The sequence below is a fragment of the Lissotriton helveticus genome, chromosome 3_1 (assembly GCF_964261635.1).
Source record: "Lissotriton helveticus chromosome 3_1, aLisHel1.1, whole genome shotgun sequence".
Lineage (NCBI taxonomy): Eukaryota > Metazoa > Chordata > Amphibia > Caudata > Salamandridae > Lissotriton > Lissotriton helveticus.
The window spans coordinates 163355888-163381145 of record NC_136061.1 but is presented as its reverse complement, the minus strand read 5'-3'; the positions used below and the strand labels follow the sequence as shown (position 1 = coordinate 163381145).

At 44.2% G+C, this 25258-nt stretch overlaps 1 protein-coding gene across 2 annotated transcripts in view; it reads right to left on the bottom strand.

Annotated features, from left to right (window-relative positions):
• Window positions 1-25258, bottom strand: part of KCTD7 (potassium channel tetramerization domain containing 7) — a 201566-nt gene that overhangs the window by 129662 nt on the left and 46646 nt on the right. Inside the window, exon 2 of one of the 2 annotated variants that reach the window (XM_078679472.1) lies at window positions 176-295. In XM_078679472.1, the coding sequence (XP_078535598.1) occupies window positions 176-295 (120 nt within the window). Of the gene's footprint in view, window positions 1-175; window positions 346-25258 lie in introns of both variants that reach the window. The other variant, XM_078679470.1, reaches the window with a different exon arrangement.

Below are 25258 nucleotides of genomic sequence, written 5' to 3'. Positions count from 1 at the left end.
ATGCATAGATGTAGAAATTTGCTCTAGTTGAGAAGCACAATCAACCCATACCAATCAGCCAAAACATTTGTGTATGTATTATTTAAACATGTGTAAACATCAGTATACATGTGTGCTTTAAAACATCAAGAAATGTACACAACCACAAGCATGGGCTTGGGGTTCTTATACGCACCCAAAGTATGTCCCGTCCCGGTCAATGAAGTATCTCCCCTCGGCATCTGTTGGAATGTAATGTCTTCCGCTAAACATGGCCGCCAGCATTGTGTCTTCATAGCGCTTCAGTGTCGACAGCCTGGTAGTGAAATACATACCGCCCACGTTAAGTGGAATGACTTCAGGGAACTGTAGGAGCAAACACATTAATAAATATGCTGGCATGCTGTAGACCTAGGAGGTGCCATGTTCATGGGGGTGCATCGTAGTTACATGGGTGTTATTTTTTTTCTCCTCCAGTAATACCATGAGAGGATTTTTTTTTCACTAAGCAGTTCTGGTGTTAGAAGTGTCAAAAGCTGCACAGGAACTGGTCTTATTTATAGCTGTAATGTAGCATGCCAACCCATAAGTTCTCCATTCAAAGTCACCAAATGTGTATTGAGGACATTCATACTAGACAATCTAAAACAGCAATTTAGTGTAATTCAAAACCCGATCTTCTTTCATATTTTGAAAGCTCGGGCTCTCAATATCGATGTATTACTCACATAACTATATAAAACCTTCAAAATAAATAATTAAATAAAATAACTCCCATTCCAGTGCTTGACTACAAGAACCCTTAAAGGTATGTGCACACATCTGGTCGGCCATGCATTTTTCCCGAATTCCTATCAGAGATGTTCTCATAATATGCAGGTACCAGCTACACCTCTGTAGAGCATGGAAGGCTTTGACAGCCCAGAGTTGTTCACTCTCCCTGACAGCTGGGTGCTTTATAGCATTGTAGCTTTCTACATTCAAACACCTTACTCTTGGCTGTGTCTCCATCAGGAGTTGGCACTGATTTGTTTCTCCCACTTCCTTGCCTCAGGTTTCTTAACACTCATTTACCTGAAGACTCTGTTTTCCTTTCTTCTGGGGCTCTTCATCTAGGATAGTGAGACCAGTAACTGCTATAGGGTCAGTGTCTGACCTGTAAAGGGACTCTTCTTCATTGCATAGACACCTACCAGGGTGGTAGCGATCAGTCTAACATGGGAAAAGAGACATTAGTGACTTCTCCCACCATGACATAGCCCCTTCTCCTGAATTCAGTGTTGAACGCTCCTGAAGAAGGCTCTATTTGGTCTCACCACTATTTAGGTAGAAGATGAAAGGGAGCGGACGCAAGGTATAAACCTCATTTTCTAGCCTTGGAATAAAAAAAGGGAGCTCCTAAACCGTCTCTCTTTACCCTCAATGTTAAGCTTCATAGGAATAGTCAATGTAATCAATCAAGGTGCCCTTTATAAATAAAAAAAATGGATAGATGGAAATTTCTTCAATGATCGCAGCATTGAAAGACAAGTGAACACACAAACTATAGAACCATAGCTGATAATTTATAAACTGCAACAATAACCACGAGAAAGAATCTACCACCTGTTACGAGGTTAGAAATTCCTAAAGTCAGTGAATCTTAATTCCTCCCATTGCAGACTTTGGTTAAATTGTAATTCTAAAACCATCCCTACCATTTTTGGAGGTATATGCTTGATTGCACTATGCCAAGGCAATATAGTTGGTAGGTAAAAATGTCTGTATGGTCTTTAGTGGTACAGTGTATGTGTCAGAGTCTTCATTGTGGTAGTCTACATTTATATGGTCTTGATTTTCACAAGTATAGTTCCCCATTTTCAATGGACTACGCCCAGACTCCAAAAATTCTACATTGTGTGAGATGCAAGAAAGAGTCCATCCATCTTCTTTGAGCCCTTGTTTTGGTCAGTCTAAGAATATTCAAAACAGCTTTTAGCAATATAATGATATCAGATAAAGCCTTTAACTATGCTGGCTGTGTTCTATTACTGTATTTCTGCAATTCGTTGCTCCATAGTAAGTGGTGCTGCTGAGTATTCACGAAAAAAAGCATTATCTAACTTGTAGGCTTTCATACAGAAATACATTTTAAAGGGTGCACACCGAAGTCTTTGAAAGATAAAGTGTTTAATAAAAAGAGAGGCACAATGCCCACAAGGGGACAAGGGAATTAATGTAATGGGGTGGTATATATTCAGTTTTCTTTGCAGGAAACTTTTCTTAGAAAGCAGTTGCTTCTACATATAAATATATGAAGCTAAACTGACATCTATAGTGGATTAAAAAAACTATCAGATCCACAGTGTCAACCCATTTTCCTGCCTGTTACAATATGATATATTATATTAAGTCTCTAAAATTGCATTGCACCTTAAGTGCTGTGTATGTCTTAAAACATTGTTACCACTAGAATTAGAAACGTATTTTGGTCCAACTATTAGTTAGGCACCTTTTTGTCGTTGGTTGGTTGAAAGCTTTATTCGATATGCAAAGATATCTTACAAGCATAACATACATTAAAAAACAACATTTAGAAAAAGTACAAGTATGTCATACATTTTAAAAAGGTAAAATTTTAGGGAACTCCCTAAGATAAATTAACTAAAAAATAATTAAATCGATATAGTCAATCTATTGCAACGAATCAACCAAGAACGTTTTAAAAATTTAGAGACACCACAAACTATAAGTGGAGAGGTATCAGTCAATAAAATTTGGAGAGCCACCGAATGCATGCGTGTTCCCAGGCGTTTGAAGAGGGGTTTCAACCAGTATCTCCTTGGATGGATATAGTCTGGGCACTCAAAGAGTACATGTGCCACCGTCTCGGGCCTGGTTGGACAACAAGCGCAAAAGGGGGATAAATGAGCATAGGACTTCCACTTCGATACAGTTGTTTTTAACGGGAGAGTGCCAACTCTGAACTTGAAGTAAAGGGCCCTGTCCATTGGCATAGTAATTAGGTCCATGTAGGGTTCATATGATACCACATCCTTTATTTTGAGGAACGCTGCCGTCGAATTGCAATGATGTGGATTCCCAATTAGTTGGCAAGAGACCCAATCCCAATATAGTTTTTTGAGGACTGCCTTAGGAGGAGCAGATCTTGTAGTCCAGCAGTCTCCTAGGCCCAGTTCCCCCAAAAGAGTTTTTATGTCCCTCAGCCACTTGATCTTATTCCAGCCCCCCGTGTTCAATATTTCTAATAGGCCGTCGGCATAGGATTTAAATTCCGGGACCCTCCATATGCGGGACCATAGGAGCAATGGGCAAAGACGGGCCTGGTCTTTGATGCTTTTACAGCCCAAGTCCAAGAGCACTGGAACTGTTGGAGTGCTCAAGGGAAGAGCTAGGAGGTCCTTCAGGAACTTATTTTCAGTCTTGGATAAAGAATCCAAATTGCAGTGACCCCATAACTCCGCGCCATACAAGGCAGAAGTAACCCCCCTTGCCTTGTAGATCTCAATTGCAGGCGCCACTGAAGATCTGGGGGATGCATGATATTCCTTGAGTAAGGCACCCCCAACCCTTTTGTGACAGAGGACCATCTTGTCGATGTGTGAAGGCCAGCTCATTTTATCATTCAGGCGTAGACCCAAATAATCAAATTCGGTCACTTTCTCCAGATGGACTGAATTCAAAGTAGGAGGGCGACCTAATTTGCTTGGTGGACGTAGTATCAGATATTTCGTTTTTTCAACGTTTATCACCAGCCCTCTGGTTACGCAAAAGTCCTGAAAACGGGTCAACAACTTCTGGAGCCCCTGGGGGGTCTTTGAAATGAGCAGAGTGTCATCCGCGAACAATAATGTTGGGATCCGCACACCCCCCAGACAGGGTGCGTCCGCAGGTTCCTGTAGCAGATGCTCCACCACACCATTTACATATAGGGAGAAAAGTGTGGGAGCTAACACGCAACCCTGTCTGACACCACTACAGACAGGGATCCTATCTGTTGTTTCGCCATTTCTCCCCCAGCGAACCTGGGCGAAATTGTTCGTATGGAGTTTCATAAGAAGAAACAAAATATACGGGGCAGGCCCAAACGATGAGGGACCCTCCAGAGTTCTTCCCTGGGTAATTAGGTCAAAGGCAGTCTTCAAGTCAATAAAGGCCAAATAGAGACTGCCCTTGCCCAGTTCCACCACCTTCCAGTGCAGTAGTGTTAGCCTAAAGACCCGCTCAATTGTGCTTGTTCCTGAGCGAAAGCCTGCTTGGAAGTCCGATAGAACTTGATTCTCATCCACCCATTGAAGGATTCTCCCCAGAATGACTTTTCCAGCTACTTTTTGTGTAGAGTCAATCAGGCTTATTGGCCTATAGTTCCCTGGAATGTCTCTACTTCCCTTTTTGTATATGGGGACTACCACTGCCCCTCTCCACGACTCTGGGATCGGGCTGCCCTCCAAGATGGCATTCAAGAGGGCCGAAATCATTTGGCCCCAATCAGATGGGTAGGCCCGCAGTAAATCCCCTGGGAGCCCATCCGGGCCAGCAGCTTTCAGTGGGACCACGGTTTTGATGGCATTCTCGACCTCCCGGGGTGTAAACAAGCCAAAGGAACTATCCTCCGTAGAGAAGGGGAATAGAGCTGGCTCATTTAGGGGCCCTTCTATCGCTGAATATAAGGCCCCGAAATGATTAAACCAGTTCTGGGGTGGGATGGTGCAAGTTCTCAGAGTATCGTCGGGTCTACTACGGGAGCCTATCAATTTCCAGAACCCCCTAGCATCTTTATCTTTACTAGCAACCAACAAGTCCGCCCAGAATTTCTCCTCCCATTCCTTCTTTGCTATCTGGATCGACTTGGAGTAGACCTTCCTAGCCTCCCTTGTCCTGACTTGGGATTTTGCTTTAACTGCTTCGACTAGGTTTTTTTTCGCCTCCCTACAATTGTGGGTGTACCAGCCGTCTCTTTTGTTGGCCCTTTCTTTCGCCCCGCCATGCCTCTTACGTACAGTAAACAGATTTGTCAAGGCCCCAGTTAGTCCACAAAATACTTCACATACCTCCCCCAAACCCCCTTCAACTGCGCCTAGTTTCTGGTGGGCTAGGGCCAGTAATTGGGACACAGCCTCAAGTTTACTTGCAGACAAGAGAAGTTTTGACCACTTCAGGCGTCTTCCGCAAAGGGACACCTCCGCCTCACCTAAGTCAACTGTGCGGCTAGATACAGGACCCCCACTACTAACAGACCACCAAGGGGCTAGAGTGAGGGACAACAGATTATGATCACTTTCAACTGAAGGTAGTATTACCATATCCCTCACTGAGCTCCATAAGCACACATCAAGCAGGATGTAATCGATTCTTGATGTGTGATTGGGCCTATTATATGTATGGGCACCCCCCCTGTCCGAGCTAGTCCTTCCATTTAAGGCCCTCAGACCGTACTCTATACTAAGGGCGTTTAGCTGCAATGCCACCTCAGACCATTTTTTGATCGGGGGCAGCTCTAGGACAGGTATCCCCCTCCTACCATCCTCCTCGTCCTGGTCCTGGGTAACATCCGAGCCCAGGGGCTCGAACGTACAGTTTACATCACCTGCAACCAAGCTGCAGGCTTTGTATGGCGTTGCCCCTAACAAGTCCTCCAACAGAGCAATTGTGGGAGACTGCCTCCCTCCCTTAGTGCCACGCGCATAAACATTAAATATATTCAAAACAGCACGGCCCCTGGCGTCCTTCAGTGTGATGTTAAGTAAATCTGGGCTGTTGGTCTTAGTTTCCACTACCCTACAATTTAGGGATGAAGCTACCCAGATAAGAAGTCCCCCCGAAGGTCGTCCACTGCCCGAGTCTGGGCAGACAGCTGGGATGGCATAAGCAGAGTACCCCGCCCTGTGTACTGGTTCCCTACTCCACGTCTCCTGAAAAATGCATATGGAATACTCTTCCACTAATGCATTCCAGTCGGGCAGTGCCAGTTTTCTAGTTATTCCTGCAACGTTCCAGCTGAAGACCTTTAAGACTTGGTCCGTCACAGTAGGAGCGCAACAGGAAACTATTTCCTGGCATGGAGCCGCCCTATCTGTACCGGACAATGCTCCCCAATGACCGCTAGGAACTGAGTCCCCCAAAGGGTCCAAAGTAACCAGTGGTATAGTTTGGGTTTCATTAGGGGAGGAAGAGGTAGGTGACATTGATGTATCGTATAGGGGCTCACCTATTTCCCCCCTGTCTAGGCCTCCCGATACCTCAAGTCAGTGGCTCATAGGGCCACAGTTTTGGCCGAGCCACCTAGTCTGTGGATAGGGAAAGGGCTCAAACATGCTGTACATTCCGCAAATAGCACCCTTGCTTGTTTCCCCCAACACAGGCCTAAGGATGGCATGATTTACATGACGCGGGTAGAAATAGGTCAGGTCCACTGCACTAACTCCAATGCCCCCCACCATTTGATCTTGACTGCATATCAATCTGGCCACTCTATTATCCTGAAAGTTAATAATGACGCAGTCCCCCTCCAGCTGCTTCTTGCTCTTGCCAACCCAGCTCACCCTGCGGACACCGAGGATTAATCCATCAACGCCCGCAGGGAGTGGTCTATTTGTTTTTAGCCAGTGGAGGCATTTATTTTTTAAGGCCTGGTGGGTCTCTGGTTGGTTGTCTTTCAAGGGTGGGACCTTAACCAGTACAACTACATAGGGGTGGCAATCCGGGGGAAGGTCAGTGCAAGGAATACGGGGAAATTTCTTCAAGGCGGGTGCAGCTGGAGCATGTGCTACCGAGTGGGTTTCGACAGGGTTAACTAGGAGAGCTGCCCCATCTCCCTTGGTCGTAGCACTATTTAAGGGTAATTGCTTAAGTTTGGAGTTGGGATTTTCCCCACCCACTGGAGCCTTTGGTTGCGTTACTATCTTATGGGTTTTGGGGACGTTAGTGGAATTCCCTTGCAGTGGATTAGATTGCGGGGCAGGACCTGGTTTGGACTTGGGTGGGGCAATAATGGTTGAAGTTGGCGCCACACTTGGTGCTATTGGAGACACCGTCTTTAGCGTGACTGGATCCTGTAGCGGAGCAGCTGCAACAGCAGCTCCTTTTCCCAACTTGCCACATGTGGGGTCCTGACTATTTCTAGTCTGCTGTTTGATCTGGGTTTTGAGTGAAAAAAAGTTGTCAAGAGTCGACTGCTCAAGACTATTTACTCTGGCCTCCACCCTCTTAATTAGGTCTATGAGCGGTATCAAAGAGCGATTGAGCGCGTTGATAAATTGGTCCAGGCAAACAGGGACTTGGATTGGGGATAGCTTGTCATTAGAATCAAGGCCGCTTGCTTGGGACAGGGGCTCTCCCAACCCATCTAAAAGCTCCGGACTCTGACCATTGCCTATTTTTTCACCCGTGGCCCTTATCCCTTGTTTCCTGAAGCGCTTGCACAGTGTAGGGTGACTACCTTTGCGTGTGCTCACAACTATTTTCCTCTTGGCACGTTTCAAAGCACCCTGAAACACACAAGACACCGAGGTGCCCACAGGAGGAACAGGGTCTGGCAACGGGGGGTTATGACTAATAACAGGGGAAGATAAAGGTGAGACACACCCTCCCTCAGTCTCGTCACTAGCAACACCTGGTGTTGGCTGTACTACTAAATTCTCTAACCTGTCAATACGTCCGCCTATTTCAGATAGCCGGGGATGCTCAGGCACTTCTACAATAGGTGGGGATAAAGCCCTAACTGTGAGAGGTGACAAGACTTTACCCGCAGGGCCAAGAGAGGATCGTCTGGCTGGTAAAAGATCCCCGGAGAGGCGACGTTCCGTCATCGCAATCTCCTTCTCTATGACTGCCGCTACTCTAGTTATAAACCTATCCATAGTGCCTATCATTGGATTCCCCCCAACCCCTTCTCCTACAGCTCTGAGCGGTTTCCCAGAGCGAGTGGACATGATTGGTGTTTTGCCCTCTAGCAGTGACACAGTACCTTTCAGGGCCAATATAGAAGATGTTGGGGACCTGGCCCAGCCCAGCCTCTGTCAGCCCCTGATTGCCACAGACTGCCCGCCCTTTGCTCGGGCTTCGCTCGGCGTCCCGCGAGACGGTAGGCGGGCTGTTGAAATGAGGGGCGTTGCAGGCTGGGGGTGGCGCTATCAGGGGGCGCATCCGCGATCTTCCTGGGTGTGCAGGGACTACTGGGAGACAGAGTCTCTGCCGCGCACCACCACTGAGACAACTGCCACACTCCAAGTCTCCCACACAATCCGCAGCACAGTCTTGCCGCCTGAGCCCACGGTCCTGAGCGCGAAGCGGCACCCACGAAGCGGGTGCGGCAAGCTGCAGCGCTGTTAGCAGAAATCCACAGAAGGGTCCAAGAACTGCTGCCCAGCCCGAGACACAGCAAGATGGTAGGCGTCCTTTTTGTCGTCTTTGTTAAATTGTACAGACAATATCTTTAGAGCTCTTTCAGAAGTCCTTGACACAACTAAAGACATAAGCAAATCACAAATCATAAAACAGGGTTCGAAGGCCTGATTTAAAGTTTGGTGGATGGAGTACCCTGCCCACCAAACCCTAGGTCCACCTGCGTCATTTAGAGGCTGCAGAGCCTTAAGTATTCCGTCCACAGAACCCCCGTTAGCTCAGTCTACAAAATACTTCTTCGATGGCTCAACAAAATAGGGCTGTCAGAGGAAGGGCATTACACCAGCCCGCCCTATTTATGGTGGAAAGTGGAATGTATTTTTCTTCCGGTCAACACCAAGAAAAAACTATGATGAACCCCACACCTTGAAGAAAACTCGTGGGTATAGAGGTAATTTTTGAAAAACAAAAGAAAGTTAAAACTTTGGTGGACAGCTGCTAAAAGCAACCATCCACCAAACATTTAGTACATTGAAAGGAACCACTGAGATGGCGGTTCCCTACAGCATACAGAGATGATGACTGGGTCGGAGTACCACCGAAATGGTAGAGGTATTGTCCTCTGCAATCTCGGTAGATACTACTCTGTCTGCCAAACGCTAACTCAGGCCCAAAGCCTTTTGACCATAAACACTTGGTCAGACTTCGTGTCTGTGTCTTAAATTGTGTCTGTTTGAGGCTCTTTTCATTCCCTATGCCCTTGTGTGAGTTCAAGATGGGTATAAAAGCATACCACTAAAGTGTAACTTACCAAGCACCCCCAACAAGACAAGTTCCACAAGAAAAGTGATGGTCTGATACTGTCCGAAGTACTTAAATAGCAGCCAGAAAGCATCAAAATGCACATGATCAAAGTTACAAAACGTTTTCCGCCACTTTGTCATCTGAAGGAGGATTATGGGTTTCAGAAATCTGCAAGCAATATCGCTTAATGTATCAAATTTGAGGTGCGTCACTTTCCAAGGCCTATAATCAATATTAGAACATTGAAATGTGAAGCACTCTATTACAGACAATGGAGTGCTCCGTGCCTCTACGGGCTGGTAAAGGCCCGCAGAGCAACATTCCAATGTTGTTTAAACAAAGGCCTCTTGGAGCCCTAGGGGATTTCAATCCCCTCAGACTCCGAGAGGCCTTTGTTTAATTTGTTAGAACATTCTGCCATCTAGTGGCAGAATGTTCTAATAGCCTTATAGCTCTTCGTAGCTGGGCTATACTGGCTAGTAAAGGCCCACTCCATTGTTAAAGGGCAGAGCCGAACGCTGGAGCGGGCCTTTAATAGCCGGTATAGCGCGCTACGGCGAGCTATAAGGCTATATTAGTCACAATGCATTAATGAAAGCAAATTACAGAGACTGTATCAACAATGTGTTATTCCACAGACATCAAAATACCAATTATTACAGGACAAATAACTCATTTTTTAGGTCGAGATGAAAAAAGCAATGTAATCAATTAGTCTATTTTGACAAATGGCTTTGTTAATCACCGGCAAAAACAACAGGTGATGGACAGAATGCAGAACATTGTCATACATTCACCCCAGTACAGAGATCTGGGCCTAAATCCATCGTTTTTTTGCACTCCACACCACCCCAGGTCAGACACTCTCTGTACTGGGGTGAATGTATGACTATGTTCTGCATTCTGTCCATCACCTGTTGTTTTTGCCTTTGTCGCCCCGAGTGGGATGGGTATGCTCAGACGTGAGTCCCATGCTCTCCACACCACTGGAGTCAAGCTATCCAGGCTGATGACGGCTGATAGCCAGAAACCGGTCCTTGGATGCTTGATTCTTGTCCAGGAAAGACATGGCTTGGCAGTTCGGGCTGGACTGTTCCCATGAGGCACAGGGTCAAGGCTGATTTGCATATGGCCATGTCTGACCTGGGGTGGTGTGGAGTGCAAAGAAACGATGGATTTAGGCCCAGATCTCTGTACTGGGGTGAATGTATGACAATGTTCTGCATTCTGTCCATCACCTGTTGTTTATGCCTTTTTCGCCCCGAGTGGGATGGGTATGCTCAGACGTGAGTCCCATGCTCTCCACACCACTGGAGTCAAGCTATCCAGGCTGATGACGGCTGATAGCCAGAAACCGGTCCTTGGATGCTTGATTCCGGTCCAGGAAAGACATGGCTTGGCAGTTCGGGCTTAACTGTTCCCATGAGGCACAGGGTCAAGGCTGATTTGCATATGGCCATGTCTGACCTGGGGTGGTGTGGAGTGCAAAAAAATGATGGATTTAGGCCCAGATCTCTGTACTGGAGTGAATGTATGACAATGTTCTGCATTCTGTCCATCACCTGTTGTTTTTGCCTTTGTTAATCACAAACAGCTTAGTGACTATAAGGTTTACAACAAATAGCATTTATCTATAAATAAAATTAAGCAATACAGCTAACAAAGTAACGTATTTGCAAACTTTTGAGACGAAATATCATCTCAACAAGTTGTGTGTAAATGAAACTTTGAAGCAAACATACACAACTATTTTTTCAACAAATATTATGTCTACCAAATCCGCTGACAATTCATTTTTAGGGGTTCTGGTTTCATGGTATTTATTTTTTTAACATTTCCGTCTGTATTCATCCATATTTATTTTTTGACTCTCTTATTGGTATTTATCCATATTTATTTTGTGTTTTGAGAATAAACAGAGTTGTAAAATGGCATATTTCCACATTTATTTAACTGATAAACATGCACTCCTACGCTCATCCATGTTGCGTTTTTGCAAATTAGGCTGCCAAATATGGCAAAATGATATATCCTAAGGTAAATTTTGGCATTACATTACAACAAATATATATTAACATATGCATATATTTAAGAAAATCTCAACCTGTTTTTTTTTTCTTACCTCCCCATGCTGTCTATGTACTCATCTGTTACGAAAGATAGCATGAAGAGTCACTCACTAGAATCACAATTTTCAGTATTTTTCTGCATTTAAACATAAATACAAACAGGGAACATATTGTTTTTTGCCTGTATTTATCTGTAAAAATGGAAAACTGACAGCCTAATTTATAATGCAAGATTTCAGGCAAGAAAGGCGAGGTCTAATATTAGCTTTTGCGGTCATGCTTTTCCCCCCTCACTAACAACCCATATGCTAGCAACCACTGAGAAGGAATGCACAGTCGATGTTATATTTGCTGGTTTCATTATGATATACGGGTATCCCTGGCCTTTCTTGTTTCAGGTTCTTTCAATACTGGGCTGGCACTGGGGAAGGCATATACGACTTGTTAAAGTTAAGTTATGCACATTGGTTTCAAAACATAAACTCATATGCATACAGCCTGATGATGAACAAATAATTGATCTAATTAGTCAAATTAAGTTATGAATGTTGGACTGTCTATGAATAATTTCTATTTCTATTAAACTTTTTAACAAGGTACAAAAACCTGAAATCAGATTTATACAGTGGTACTGAAACATCGACCATACAGTAAGGGCGAGACCCTTATTTTTTAAATTGTGGTAAATCATTCTTAATTATATACTGCCAGAGGGATTGTCGGATATATGGCTTCAGAGACTTGTCAGATTTTGGAGTGATTGCTTTAATGGTGGGCTTTTGTTTCCCAACAAATATTATTGTCGACAAACGTAACTGGTCTAGTATGACCAGGTTCCCAGGTAGTATAGTATACATAGTAGCATTAATGATGTCAACTTTTTGATTTGAATACAACAATTGAAAAACTAATGTAATCAAACATATTTCCCCAACAATAAACGGCAGTGTCATACATTTGGTATAGAGATGAGTCCATGCCTTACTCAACCACCCGGATCAAATAGAACATCATTTAAAATCCTGTTCATCCCAAGTCATTTATCATTTTGTCCATTACTAATCAAATGATGTAGCTGAAAAGGGCTCCAAATACAAAACCACTATATTCCGCCCATCTCTTCCAAATATTGAGATCCTTTTGGGGGCAACCTCTTGCTTTATATACTGGTAATTCCAACCTCATACAGAAATCAAGTCCTTTTTTCCATACTCCTACTGATGGTGAGGAGGCGTCTTTCCTTGCCTTCGCAATGTCTCGTTTTGCCAGGTAAGGCCAAGGAGTAATAAGTGCCATTTGTATATGTTGACCCCAATACCATCAGTGATGTGGAGCAAGATAATTTGTGGTGAGTGTGGGATGTCCCACCCCAAAACCTCCGACATGCAAGTAAGTACGCCCTGCCAGAACTCAGAAAGTGCTGTGTCTTGCCATACAGTATGTAAAAGGGTACCACCCGTAGTTTGGCAACGCAGGCATAAAGGGGAATCAATTAGCCCAGCGCGCCAGAGCCTATATCTAGTACAGTATGCCCTATGAAGGTATTTAAATTGTATGAGTCGCAATCACTCCGCAATGGCCGCACTATGTGGAGACTCCAGTGCCTCGGCCCAGTCTTCGTCATCCAGGGGGCCCAAATCTTCCTGTCAAGCCTTGAGTGTTTTGCTGAGTGTGGTGGGGCAATTTGTGACTAGTGTTCGATATATCTTAGTGATCTTATGCTCTCCAAGTTCTCACATAAATACTTTAGCCTCAATAGGGTTAAAATCCGGTATAACTTCCTCTCATGTGAGATAAGGGGAAAAGGAGATATTTATTCAATTGCGACCAGGGCATTTCATATTCTTGTTGGAGTTCCTGAAAAACCTTAAGGTCCGACCGTAGATTTACCAATAGCCTCCCAGCCGGAGAAGCCAGATAGCCCCGCTTCCTTTGTAAGTCCGTCCCACCACCCCATTTGATGTAGCGATTATTTACAGATCTTAAATATCATAGCGGTTGCCGGCAGCAGCACTTGTAGTGTCGGGCCCGCATAAAGGATTGTGTGTAGTGACAGACTGCCCATCAGCCAGCATTACACTGCATATGTGGGATTGCATCCATCTCCATACCCCCAATCGCTCAAGATAAGGAGGTGCGAGGCCGCATAATATGACTGGAAGTCCGGCCTTGCGAGACCCCCACAATATGTAGATTGGAAGCATGTTCTCAATGCAACTCGGGCGGAGCCCCCACCCCAGAGGAAGTGTCTAAGAGTTGCACTCAATTGCCCAAACCAGGTGGGCGGTATCGGGTATTGGTGGTTTTGAAGTTGTTCTAGCAGTCGGAGCAGGGAGACCCTCTTGAAGATGGCAGATCTGCCAAACAGGGAGAGCGCCAGGTGTGACCAAGATCGGGTCTGTGCCTTAATCTGCACCCACAGTGGGGCCAAGTTCCTTTCCCAGGATATGGGCTGGGAGGACGAGAGAAAAACCCCAAAATACTTAAACCTGTCCTGAACCATCGTTACCGCACATGCCCACATGCCCATGTGGCATCCACCCCGCAAGGGCCATAGAAAGGATTTACAGGCGTTCATATAAAGCCCAGATGTCTCACTGAAGATCTGCATTATCCTGAGAAGTCTTGGACCTGACATATTAGGTGGTGTAAGAAAGAACAAAAAATCATCCGCATAGAGTGCTATCCGGTCGGAGACTTCCCTAGACCATTCAAAACCTTGGATGTGTGCATCCATCCGTACCCAAGCCGCAAATGTCTCAAAAGCCAGTGCGAATAGATTACGGAGAAAGGGGACAACCCTGGCGGGTCCCCCGTCCGATGAGAAATGAGTAAGAGGTTGAGTCCGCAACATGGATAGAGGCGGTAATGTCAGTATAGAGAAGTTGAATATATTTTAGAAGGTGGGGGACGGAATTTAGTCGACTCAGGAGTGCAAAGAGGCAAGTCAAGCTACGAGAGTAAAATACCCTATCAATGTCAGCCAGCAAGAGTGCCCAAGGCTCCTCAAGGGGATCCTATTGAGATGGCGTTGTGTGCACAGCGAATATTGTGTTGTGTAGCATTGCCTGGCATGAAGTCGGCTTGGTCAGGGTATACCAGGTCTGTAATGTGTGGTACTATGCGGTTGGCAATAACCTTAGCTAGAAGCTTGGCCATCACATTAAGAAGTGATATTGGGCGATATGAGGCGCGATGTTCAGGGGTTCAGCCAGGCTTTAAGAGGAGCACTATTTCTGCATGATGCCAATCTCTTGGAAGGCGCTGGTTGTATATTTCTTGTGGAATTCGCACGGAAAGCTGTTTGGGCATGGTGCCTTGCCTGGGCGCATCAGAAAGTGCCTGTTTACGTTCCTCTTCTGTTATCGGAACATCTAGCTCCCCTCTTGCTGAGTCTGCTAGGACTCGTGGAGGCATATGGTCTGTAAATTTATAAATAAGGGGTGGTGAAATAGTCTCTTTAGAGGCAGTGTCTCGGTCCCGAAAATTCATGATGCGAGCAATGGTAGGTCTAGGCAGACAGCCTGGGTTAGGACGCGGGCCCAAGGTGCGGTGGGAGCGCTCGACTACGAAGACAGGTGTGAAGGCCTCTGTGCCAAAAAGTTCGGTAAGTAAGAATTCCACAAAAAGATCTATGCAGCTAGTATGACCCCCAGTATGCGAAGGTTGTTATGCCTACTGCGCGCTTCTAAGTCTTCCTTTTTGATTGCAACATCTTTAAGTTTGCCTTCCACACATTCCAATTGTTTGAGAGACTGAGCTGCACTGTCTTCAAGATAAGAGATTCTCCCTTCCGCCGTGTCCAGTCTCTTATCATGCACTAACACAAGTCAACAGCAGATGACCAAGGTTGAGCACATTAACTTCCTCTGTTTCTTATGTTGTTGTGGTGCTACCGCTCTCCACATCCACTGCCAAGGATGTCTATTTGTTGCAAAACACTATCAAAATTTGAGAGGAGCACTCAATAATGTGATTAACAGACAAATGTTTTTGAATTAATATGGATCTTCCGTTCCTTCTTTATTCGTTTCTTTATTTCTTTTCTTTACAAAATGCAGAGGCACAGCCAACGCGTTTCATTCCCTTTTTTATGTGCCTTGGGAATTTCGTCAGGGCAATAATTTTATCGTCTCGATCCCGTGGTTGAAGGGAAAGGCTCACCGTAGGCGCAGACGAATTGTTATCAAATACCGACTGTCCAGTACCTTCATAAAAGGTGATATCCCAAGGAGAATTCCAGTCCGTTCCTCCGTGTGTGGGAATAGGTAGTGCTTGTAAACAAGACAAATAAGAGTTCTTAACCCCAAAGGGCTGTGGTAGGTCCTGTATACTGGGGGTTCCTTATGTGGATATGAGCGCACTGCCGGATAGCATCTGTATAAGTTGCCGAGAGTAGTATGGAATACTACCGGGATACCTTTAATAAGGTTCACGGCACCGACAGTTCCTTCGTCCGTGTTCGGGAAAGTTATCATGCACTACAGTTTTGGCCCCCAGGTTCTCGAGATTTTTTTTCCAGAGCGTCACGCCAGCTCTAAGCTCCTGTAACCAAGAGGTAGGAGGCTCTGCAAGGGCTCTCAAAGGAGTGTGTCCATCCTCTGCCATGTCAGGCCTGCTTCTTGTGCTTTTTCCGTGATTTTCTCAAACAGCAGTACTTTTTGCTTGGGGTCTTTGCGGCACATGCCGTTATGTAGGAACACTGGGGGAGTTTTCTAGTGGCTGCCACGTGTATGGGCTTGTTAAGAGGCCATGTGTCATTATTCCATCATATTAGTTCCATATGGTGAAATTGTAAGAGCTTATCCATCATTGGTTATCCATCATGCATGAAATTACATCCATTAGGTAATATAATCCCCGATGCATTTCGCGCTGCTAGGCGCTTCTTCAGGGGGTCTGAAAATTAAAAGGGAAGGCATTTGTATCATACTGCATTACAGGAGCTAGATTAACATTCACAGAAAACAATATACTGAAAGTGTTTAGCATACTGTGTGGTAAGTGCAAGCTAATATAATAAACAATGCAGGTAAATCATAACTGGAGAAATAATGATATTATAGCGGTCTCACAAATGAAACAAAACTTAGATCGTGGTTATAGAACAAAAGTGCCCGCAGGCATCCCACGTAACCACCCATTGGTGCAAGTGCCTAAAAGTGACAAACATTAGTACTGAGCAACGTACAACGTAAATAGTAGAAAAGCCTAAGAACAACTTAAACAAGAACTTAGCCAAAAAATGACACCGGAAGAATTAAAAACATCTCTAGAAGACATCACCATCCAACTAGATAAATACGTCAAGGAAATCAACGAAAGGAAACTAAGGAAATTCAAGCGTGATACCGTTGATTACAAGTTGGGCGAGGTATATAACTGGGTCGAAATATATGCGGCCAGAAGACAAAACCGAAACCAACCCAATCGATCAACAGATGGTGATACTACATCGTCAGACGATTCCACTCACAAATTGCCCCCACGAGGCAGACCAAGACAACAATCTGCCACATCAGATAACAGACCATCTGAACAAGCATCAACCTCCAAAACTAATACCGGTCCAAGGAACACTTCACCAACACCTACAACTGTGGAGCCTTTTTTAGAAGTAGGCCCAGACCCACTAGACGATCGAGGAGGTGCAGAAGAGGACAGTTTGCTTCCACCAGCCAAGTCGACCAGAAGTCACAGAATTTAGTGGTAAACATCTCACAAAGTCCCTTAACGCAGATACAAGTACAAGTGCTACAAAAGGGCATGAATTTTGTCCTCACCTATCAAACGAATGAATTAGACACTTCAATATCATTTTACAAATTTATGAGAACCTTGCGTTTGAGACATTTTTTTGAGAATGTATGTGTACCTCAAAACACAGAAGACAAGGATACACTCATGGGCTTAAGACCCCATAGCACTTTTTTGGCCCCAATGAGCCACAAAGTTCTTAATGTTTTTGAAAAAGCAGTGCAACAAGATCTACATACGCTTTTCAATACCAGAAAAAACAATCAATGTAACCTTACTAATCAAGAAAGACAAGCTTTACGCGAACTATCTAACAATCAAACAATCACGATATGTAAAGCGGATAAAGGTGGTGCGATTGTAGTTTTAGATTCAACATATTACCAAGAATGTCTTCAAGAACATCTACAAAATCCTGACCTATACATGCGTATGAACTCGGATCCTACCATGGTCTTCAAAGAAACACTCACCAAGATCATAAACACAGCCATATCAACGAATGCCATTAATGAAAGAGACAAGAAATTTCTTATTAAGGACTACCCACAGGTACCATACATGTACTTAGTACCTAAGATCCACAAGAATTTGACACGACCACCATTTAGGCCAATTGTCAGCACCACCAATTCTATTCATGCACCTACAGGAGCCTACATTGATAAACACCTACAAGCTAGTGTAAAGGGTATGACCACGTACATACAAGATACTACCGATTTTCTAAACAAATTGCAAAATATTTTGATCCCTGCCAACCAACCTATTATTCTATGTACTATTGACGTCAACGCCTTGTATACCTCAATCCCCCACAATTTGGGGTTGGAAGCTTTGGAAAATGCTCTAGTACAAACCAAAAAACCTCTGGAACTTCAGGTCTTCATAATGGAATTAATGCAATTTATTCTACACCACAGTTACTTTCAAACCAACGAAGGTCAACACTATCTACAACTGTCTGGAGTAGCCATGGGCAACTGTGCTGCCCCAGCATATGCCAATCTTTTCATGTACACCTTTGAAAAACAACACATCCTCCAAAACGCTTCATGGCAACCTTTCCTATGTGCATACTTTCGGTACATAGACGACATTTTCCTTGTTTGGCGAGGAAATGAGATGCAATTAGTCTCAGCCATAAGGGATCTCAACCAAGTGAATGAACAGATACAATTCACCTACACGCTGAGCATGACTGAATTTCATTCTTGGATGTACAAATTCAAATACATGATAATCAATTCATAACTTCAATTTTTTCAAAAGCTACAGATCGTAATAATTATTTACATTACAAAAGCTTTCACCAACCCAGTCTGAAACGCCACCTACCATACTCACAGTTACTCAGAGCAAAACGCATTGCATCAACGGAACACCTGTATCTAGAGAATAGTTCCAACATCCTCAACAAGTTTCACCAACAAGGTTACCCAGAACCTATTACACTGATGGCTGAAAATAGAGCCAAAATGAAGAATCGTGTGGAACTCCTGAAACCTGCATGTAAAGATTCGCAACAAACAAGTAGACCTGTTTTTGTTTCTAAATATTCTACTCATTCAAGACAAATCAAAAATGTGATTCGCAAACACTGGGTATTACTACAAACTGAAGTCGATTTTAACCACATTTTTGAGAGGCACCCCATTTTCGCATACCAACGGACCAAGACCATACAATCTTTTTTAAAACAACCGACTATGATCACGAACACCAGGTTCAAAGGAAAAATTCCATGCTACAATTGCAGTCATTGCAACAGTATAATACCTGGATCTACACTAACCCACCCTACCCAAGGAACACCTATCAATCTTGCAGTAAATGCTACATGTGACTCAAGTAACGTTATATACATGATTAAATGCCCATGTGGCCTCCCATATGTGGGCAAAACTGAACGAAAGATCAAAATCAGACTCAATGAGCATAGAAGCAACATTCGCACAAAGAACCTAAAATCTAATATAGCGGCTCATTACACTCAACAGTCGCACAACCCCAGCCAAATTAGATTTTTGATCTTGGAAATAGTGGAGAAAAAGCCTCACAAAGATAACAATAAGATCTTGTTACAACGTGAACTTGTTTGGATATACCGCTTACAGGCTACACAGCCTAAAGGACTAAATGACAGACTTGAATTCAGTTGTTACTTGTAAATATATGTACTCATTCACACATATGACTTCATGATCTCTCCAGCAGCTGTGATGACCTTCATCATTCTTTCTATTTATTTTACTATTTTGGTTTCTTTTTGGTTTACTCTATTGAAAAGCTTCTTGGGCATTCACTTCCACCTACTTTCTATGTCTTAGTTAAACATGTGGCACTCCTATTCTTTATCACAAACAAACACATATATAGACATATCTTTTTCGTAGTATTGTATAGATGTACCACTACCAGCACTTTTGGTATTTTCCCATTAGTCACTAAATAGCATCTATAATATCGAGGGTTCTCTTGGTATTTTTATCGTCGAGGGTTGAAACTAACTTTATTGTCACGCTCGTATTCACACTCGGCGAGTCTTTTTTCTATTCCTATCCACCCGTCGTTACTTATGAACACACATCGCGCACGCGCGGCGTCTTCCGGGTTCGCGGTTACACGGGACCCGATTTTCTCTGTTACACCGTCTTATATTGGAACCAGAACACCTTCAATTATGGGTAGGAATACAACATAGTGTAGATCTTATTTTCCCGGGGTTATGTACCTCTAGTCACCATCCTAACAATTTGGGTTAGCGTGCACCGTCGGAACACTCGGGTTCCTTTAACCCTCAGGGCTTTTCAACACATGGCAACTGTGTTTCGAACACTTGTTCTTAGGCTTTTCTACTATTTACGTTGTACGTTGCTCAGTACTAATGTTTGTCACTTTTAGGCACTTGCACCAATGGGTGGTTACGTGGGATGCCTGCGGGCGCTTTTGTTCTATAACCACGATCTAAGTTTTGTTTCATTTGTGAGACCGCTATAATATCATTATTTCTCCAGTTATGATTTACCTGCATTGTTTATTATATTAGCTTGCACGTACCACACAGTATGCTAAACACTTTCAGTATATTGTTTTCTGTGAATGTTAATCTAGCTCCTGTAATGCAGTATGATACAAATGCCTTCCCTTTTAATTTTCAGACCCCCTGAAGAAGCGCCTAGCAGCGCGAAATGCATCGGGGATTATATTACCTAATGGATGTAATTTCATGCATGATGGATAACCAATGATGGATAACCTCTTACAATTTCACCATATGGAACTAATATGATGGAATAATGACACATGGTTAAATAAAACTTTTGGAAACCATTCAAACTACGACTTTTCTATAAAAACTTTATGTGTACAGATACAGAACACACATTGTGTCCAAGAGTGCACCGGGTTATTCTTACTCTTCAGTAAGATCTTGCAATTTTTTGTACTTAAGCACCCCATGACCCAGGAGGTGAACACCCGACGCACCTATACATTTTTTTACTATTGATCTACCATTCTATACGAAGGAGTACAATAAGGAGTGCAACGGCTACTATTTCTTTTACTTGTTAAGAGGCCTCAATCCTCTTTTGAAGTTCTTTGAACCAGCAGTGCGACAGCTCATTGTTCAATCTACTATCTTGTCTCGATTGGACTACGCTAGTGTGCTACTCCTAGGGGCTAACAAAGCTGTGACTCAACGACTCCAACGAGTCCAAAACCTGGCATCTAGGATGCTGGTGGGGCTTCCCCGCCGATGTTCGGTCAGATCCACCATCAAGAGATTACATTGGCTCCCAATCTCTGCCCGGATTCAGTTTAAAGCTCTGTGTCTGGTGTTTAAGATTGTCAAACTTGGAAGCCCAGAACTTCTATGTACCCTTCTGACCCCATATGTTCCTCACCGCAACCTACGCTCACTAGGTCAACATCTGGTGACGGTCCCACGGATAAAGCTCAGCCGCATTGGTGGCCGTTCTTTTAGATATATGGCGGCCAAGCTATGGAACTCCCTGCCGGCCAGGGGGATGGAGGATGTGTTGGTCTTCAGGAAAGCAATTAAAACTCTCCTCTTTCCTTCAACATAGCCTTGTATGTTGCTTGGTGAGCTCTCAGGGGATTTCTGTGCCAGTTAGATTTGTCAGCGCCAGGACGCCTCTTTGCTGGGGCAGCTGCGCGCTTTAAAAAACCTGTAACATAACATAACATAACATAATTAGCGGTTCGGAGGCAGCTGTCTTTTCTCTCTGGTGGCACGGTAGTGTGACGCTCTCAATACGAGCCCCCCCGATATCCAGGCCCCAGAGGGACACAGGCTGAGTGAAGTGTGGAATTTCTTTAGACCGTTGTTGAGGTAGAGGTGTGTGCCATGGAGCTTTGGGTTTCGGTCAGCAAGCTATGTTGGAAAACGCAGGCTGCGGGGCTCAGGTCTGATGCCAAATGTTAGTATCTATCCGTCATAGACAAAATGGCGGCCGCCCTCTGCGCCAAAGAGATAGTGTCGCAATTTGTGGCTCAAGTGCTCCACGCTGTGACTCTCGCCGGGATTCGAGCTGTTGATGATAGCTGCACGGGGCCTCTTGAAGCGAGCAATGGGGCTGTAGTGAATATGCCCCCCCCCCGGTGTGCTCGTGCAGATAGCCGGGTGGCTGCCTCCCAGGCTCGCCTGAGGACCCTGTCTCCGCGGGGCCTCAGGGAACAGCACAGGGCGATGGTGCAACCTCTGGGCCAAACGGCGCTGCACCCACTATGGTTGCAGGCACAGATCTTGTTGTTGCGGCTATCCGAAGGGCCTCACTCGGGCTCCTATCAGCTGGCTTCCAGGCCGTAGCTCTCCTGATGGCTCCACCCTCCAAGTGGTGCAGTGCACAATATGGGCAATCCGCAGCGGGCGTTAAGGATCTCTGCACACCTCCGTGCTCACTGCTGCTTCGGGATCATGCCAGTTCAGTTTGGGCTACCTAAACTGGTCTCATACTGGAGATAGAGCGTCTCTGCTGGGCAAACTTGGCGGAGCTTTAGTGCTGCGCGGCCATCTTGGTCGGCGGCCTGGCCACGCCCCTGAATATATCCAAGGTTGGATTTTAAGTCACTGTAGAGTTTTATTGTATTACAATTGTGTGTACATGGTATTTTACATGCTTCATTATCTCTTTATATTTATATCAGCCGCTCATAATACAGTTCATACACTTTGGGGTCGATTCCGATCCGGTAAAAAGCGCTCCGAATCGTCGTACGGAGCATTTTTTTCCGTACGAATCGTACCCGTAACCGTCCCCGTACGAACGACGTAGTACGATCCACAACCGATGCAGCTATCCGTCCAAATCGTACCAGGGACCGTACAAATGAAATTCCCGTACGAATCGCCCTCGGAAGCCGCTATACACATCGTTCATATACGTTTCGCGGCTGCTTTTTACGACCCGGCAAGTACGATCCGTGTTGTGTACGCTCCGTACGACCCTTTTTCTACGGGAGCTGGAAACTGTCGTACAGTCAGAGTTCGCCCCGAAACAGGTACGGAACGCCCACCCAGGGTACGGCGCGTACCCCGCATGATCGCAGGGGTACGTGCCGTACCCCTGCGATCATGGGGGTACGTGCCGTACACCCAACGTACATGGGGTACGTGCCGTAACCCATGTACGCTGGGTGTACGACACGTACCCCCCATGTAGGCTGGGTGTACAACACGTACCCCCATGATCGCAGGGGTACGGTGTGTAGGTGATCGTGCGCTTTTCCGTACGAATCGACGTGGACCGTACGAATCGCGTCCGGGTCGCCCGATCGGGATCGGAATCGTCCGGTCGTACGGCGTCCGTACGAGTCGTACGGAAACGGCTCCGGATGCGAGTCGTACGGACGGTGATTTTACCGGATCGGAATCGAGCCCTTAGTAATTTTCTTAGGGACAGTACAAATATGTAACAGAATATTTATACACAATCGAATGAGAAAAAAAATTGGGAGACTTTTCTTTAATATAAATAGTAATATGTTAATATAAATATTTGATCATTATAGTGCTAAAACCATGCTGTGATATTCTGGTTCTAAAATAAATAATTTAATTCAGTTTCGTTTTTAATCGAAACTCGGTATCCGAAGCTTTGCCAGAAGTTGTTTGAAGAAGTGTCAGTCACTAGAATAGCTAACCTCCAAGGAAAGAAAAAAGCGGAATTACAAGCAAAGTATATACTCAAGGAGAAAAAATATCATCAAGCCATCTAACAGTTCAAAGATTTTACAACAACCACATATGTAACCAGCCATGACAAACGAGAGCTTGGCCAATATCCATAACACTGGTGTGCAGCTGCACTAAAACAAAATCGTAAATACCAAAAATCAAATACTCTCCGTTTTGTATGAAAAGGTAAAAATGCTTCCAAGCTTCAAAACACAGCAGAAAGCCCCACATGAGGCACATACAACCTAATGCTGCAAAAGATGACAACCACAAATAAATACCCGTCACACTGGACAATGTATGAAAATAAAAGACAAGAGGAACCGAACAAACCTCAACAACGCACATAACTCACACATCTATTAAACTTCATTAGAGGTTGGACTTTTTCCACCACTTATCTTTGGCTAGAAAAGTAACCACAGCCAGTACACTACAAGTTGTTAGTGCTTTTTGACCAAAGCTTTCCAAGCCAAACCAAATAAAGGATTTTCGATAATCCATGCCAACTGGCAACTGTATAAAATATTATCAAATATCTTGCTGGCAAGGTCAAATATTTAAATTAGGCTCTTTTCTTGCTCAATACTTCAATATTTGTCTTCAAGTAAGAGATGGTTGTGTCCTGCTGACATACCTAGTCTGACTATATGAAGAAAGGTTACATCATTATTTTTTACACCCTTCTTTGTACCAGCCTTTCCACTGTCATGTAAGTGTGCCTTTTTAGGTTGAAGCCTACCAGAGAGCACATTGGTCCTGTTTGCTAACAACATCTTAGGGGCATTCAGAAAGCTTCCGTGCTAATACTTTCCACCCATTGCTTTCCATTGGCTTTGTGGTTTGTAACTCAAGTTTGCTAGCTTCCTGCTTGCTGGCTCTATTTGTTTTAGGTTGTCAAGGTCGAGTTTTACATTCCCTTGCCCAAACCCTATTTATGTATTCGTCCACCAGTGCTCAATTTCTGTAAATAGACCTTTAAGTCTTGTTCTTATTTGATCACATTTGCTGTGCATTCAAAGACAGAGGTCAAACGGATCACTGACATAATATAGAATGACAAAATATAGACTTACCAAAATATAGTCACCAAAATATAGAATGCCAAAATATCGAATTCCTATCTACAAACAGGTAAGTACAAAAATATAGAATCCAAAATATAGTCTGTAAAAAATAGTCAGTCAAAATATCGAATTTTTTTAAATGTCTTAAAAGTAATTTAAAATTAATGAAATAATAAATATAATTAACTAAAACATACTTAAAAATACTCAAATAACCTTAAAATTAAGATATAATTAATTTAAGTTAATAATAAAAAATGTACAATATTTTACCGTAGGATAGCAGGAGGGTAACATTTAATATTACCACTTCAGTGAGTGCAACAGTAGGGAAAGCGTTGGATAGCGTAGGGGTAAAAATTACTATTCCCACTCCAGAGAGTGCAACAGTAGGGAAAGTGTTGGATAGCGTAGGGGTAAAAAATACTATTCCCACTCCAGTGAGTGCAACAGTAGGGAAAGCGTTGGATAGCATAAGGGTAAAAATTACTATTCCCACTCCAGAGAGTGCAACAGTAGGGAAAGCGTTGGATAGAGGGAGGGTAAAAATTACTATTCCAACTCCAGAGCGGGCAACAGTAGGGAAAGCGTTGGATAGCGTAGGGGTAAAAATTACTATTCCCACTCCAGAGAGTGCAACAGTAGGGAAAGCGTTGGATATTGGAAGGGTAAAAATTACTATTTCCACTCCAGAGAGTACAACAGTAGGGAAAGCATTGGATAGCGTAGGGGTAAAAATTACTATTCCCACTCCAGAGAGTGCAACAGTAGGGAAAGCGTTGGATAGCGTAGGGGTAAAAAATACTATTCCCACTCCAGAGAGTGCAACAGTAGGGAAAGCGTTGGATAGCGGGAGTGTGAAAATTACTATTCCCACTCCAGATAGTGCAACAGTAGGGAAAGCTTTGGATAGCGTAGGGATAAAAATTACTATTCCCACTCCAGAGAGTGCAACAGTAGGGAAAGCGTTGGATAGCGTAGGGGTAAAAAATACTATTCCCACTCCAGAGAGTGCAACAGTAGGGAAAGCGTTGGAT